Genomic DNA, 2536 nt, shown 5'->3' with positions numbered 1-2536 from the left:
TCGTACTCTGGTCCACCGGCTGCGACGAGAGCATCGCGTGCCTGTTCGCCGAGCCGCTGTAAATTTTCGCCGTTCGGTGCGTGCAGAAAGTCATAGCCCCAAGGCCACAGGATCATCTCGCCGTACGTATGGACCGCCAGATAAACACGGACGGCACTCTTGTACTGATCAAGCAGCGCCATCATGGCTTGGGTCTCCTTTTGCGAGGATTGCACGGTCCCGGCGAACGTATTTGAGCACGCATTTGTCGTCCAGTCCCACTGGAACGGGAAGTTGCGGTTCAGGTCGACACCGTAGCAGAGCACGTTGTTCGGGAAACGGTTTTTACGCCACAGCCGGTTTTTCTCGTGCGTGTATCGATAGCCATCCGGGTTCAGCACCGGTATGATAACGTAGTCCGTGTTTTCCAACTGCGCCGCGTACTGGTCTGAGTGCTCGACGAACTCGTGGATCATGTACATTACGGACATCACACCGGCCCATTCTCTGGAGAGAAAAAAAGATCCCTGAACGTAACGCAATCTGTCAGAGGAGACCTATTAGAGATATCGAATACCTAGCGTGAATGCCTCCGTCCATGAAGACAATCGGGCGACTTTGATCGACGTCTCCGTTCTTCGAGATAGTGATGGCCTTGATCGGGTTTCCTTCGTGCGTGGTGCCCACATCCGATACGCGCACCAAGTCGCTGTACGCCAGCTCCAGCTCCGCCAGATAATCGTAGATTTCCTGCAACGTCCAAAAGTGCTCGAAGTCGATCGTTGCCTGCGAGTTAGAGTCTCGTCTGGTGCGGTGCAGATGGTTCGCATTGCGACGGTGCTCCTTCTCCAGGAGTCTGGAAAAATTAAACCATTAAGCCAGCGATGCAACGGATATAATGGATTTAACGAAAACTCTAGTCTTACTCTTGGACATCTTCCACCACAAGATCGTACTCAACGTCGAGTCGATCGAGAAAGTCCGTCACGACTTTGCGATTCGTCCGAGGTACCATCACACGAGCCTGTCGATTGAGTTTCGGAGCGTCCCAAAAGTCTACATCCTCCTTCAAACGCCACTGAAGCAGCTCCGATAGCTGATCCTGCGTTTCCGGATGTACTGTGTACATCTCGTACCTGCGGATTAGAACGACTTTAATCAAATCACACCGATTGGAAAACGCTTAGCCTTCAGCAACAGTTTTGCATACTCGTGATAGGAACCGGCTTTGGCAAAGGCCAAGGCCACCAAGCAGCCACCAAACACCGCAAGCAACTTCATTCTATGCTCGTCCACGGTCAAACTTAAACTGCGGAAATCCGAAGCCGTTAGCGCACAGTATAACTCGCATGCCGGTGAAGCCGTTGACGCAAGCTTATCACAACCAAATCATTATCGTCGTAGCACATATTGATTGCAAATGGTCCTGATTGGTTAAACGCCTCCCTTCTCGATAGCCAATCATTCGTATCACACCATGAGTAACGTATTAGTGGGTCAATATTATTACAAGACACACTAAGATCTATCAGAAGCGACAGAAACTGTACGACACGTATCGCAGCTACTTATCAGCAACGGAATCAGCTGTTTGTGCGGACCGTTACAGTGAGTAAAGGAGTTTAATTTTATTCTCCATGGCATTTACATTTTATCATACCGTCATCACTTGAATATAAAATCACACACTATGTTTAAACGTTGTTGGCCATTGTGTGGAAGATCTGGAATGTCTGAGACGCGACGGCCATAATCTGGCTAGCAGGCAGATCGAACCCGGTAAGTCCACCTCCAGTTAGCTCGAGAGTGAACGCGTATCGGGAGCCAATTACTCCCGCTGCGTAGTCATCACTGCAACCATTGGCGGTGTACAGGATCTCGGCACTATTGCCAACAACGTAAAGTGGCCCACCGACGCTGGTGACCGCGTCACGGGCTAACTCCCCTAGGGCAATATGAGCGGCTTGATTCGACACTGGAATGAAAGGCCAGGCGTATCCATAGGGGTACAGGATCATATTCCCATGAGTGTGAACGGCGAGGTAGAGCACCATATATCGTGCGTGCTGCTGCATGACACGGTTCAGAGCTTGAGTTTCCAACTCCGAAAAAGCATTCGTTCCTGCGTACGACTCAGAGCAGGCCTAAAACAGAGATCACAAGGAAAATTTCAGAAAGCCTCCACATGTCTTGACCACTTAGATGTTTTAGCTTACATTGCTCGAGAATTCCCACATATAGTCCCAGTTGCGATTCAAATCGATACCAGTGCACAGAATTGTAGCAGGGAAACGATTCTTACGCCACAATCGGTTATTGGTGTGCGAAAACTCGTAGCCATCAGGGTTGGCAACAGGAATGATGATCCAGTCCTTGTTCAGCATGTCCGCGTGAGAGCTCGAATGTTCCACTAATTCGTGAATCAAGTACACAACCGACATCACAGCAACCCATTCTCTACAGAAAGAAACCATCAAGGATCATTAGAGACGTATTTCGACAGCGTCTTACAATCCGACCTACCGTGCATGAATACCGCCATCGATGAAAACCAACG

At 49.7% G+C, this 2536-nt stretch overlaps 1 protein-coding gene across 1 annotated transcript; it reads right to left on the bottom strand.

Annotated features, from left to right (window-relative positions):
- Positions 1–6: 6 nt before the first annotated feature.
- LOC128276909 (carboxypeptidase B-like) lies at positions 7–2528 on the bottom strand (the record flags this gene model as incomplete). The annotated part of the gene is made up of 8 exons (XM_053015368.1): positions 7–486; positions 557–835; positions 906–1115; positions 1190–1288; positions 1535–1566; positions 1680–2123; positions 2196–2436; positions 2503–2528. Coding segments are annotated over 8 exons (1811 nt in total), but the record flags the coding sequence as incomplete, so codon positions are not given.
- Positions 2529–2536: the final 8 nt, after the last annotated feature.

Source organism: Anopheles cruzii, unplaced genomic scaffold (assembly GCF_943734635.1).
Source record: "Anopheles cruzii unplaced genomic scaffold, idAnoCruzAS_RS32_06 scaffold03034_ctg1, whole genome shotgun sequence".
NCBI classification, from domain to species: Eukaryota; Metazoa; Arthropoda; class Insecta; order Diptera; family Culicidae; genus Anopheles; species Anopheles cruzii.
This window is presented reverse-complemented; position numbering and strand designations above follow the sequence as displayed.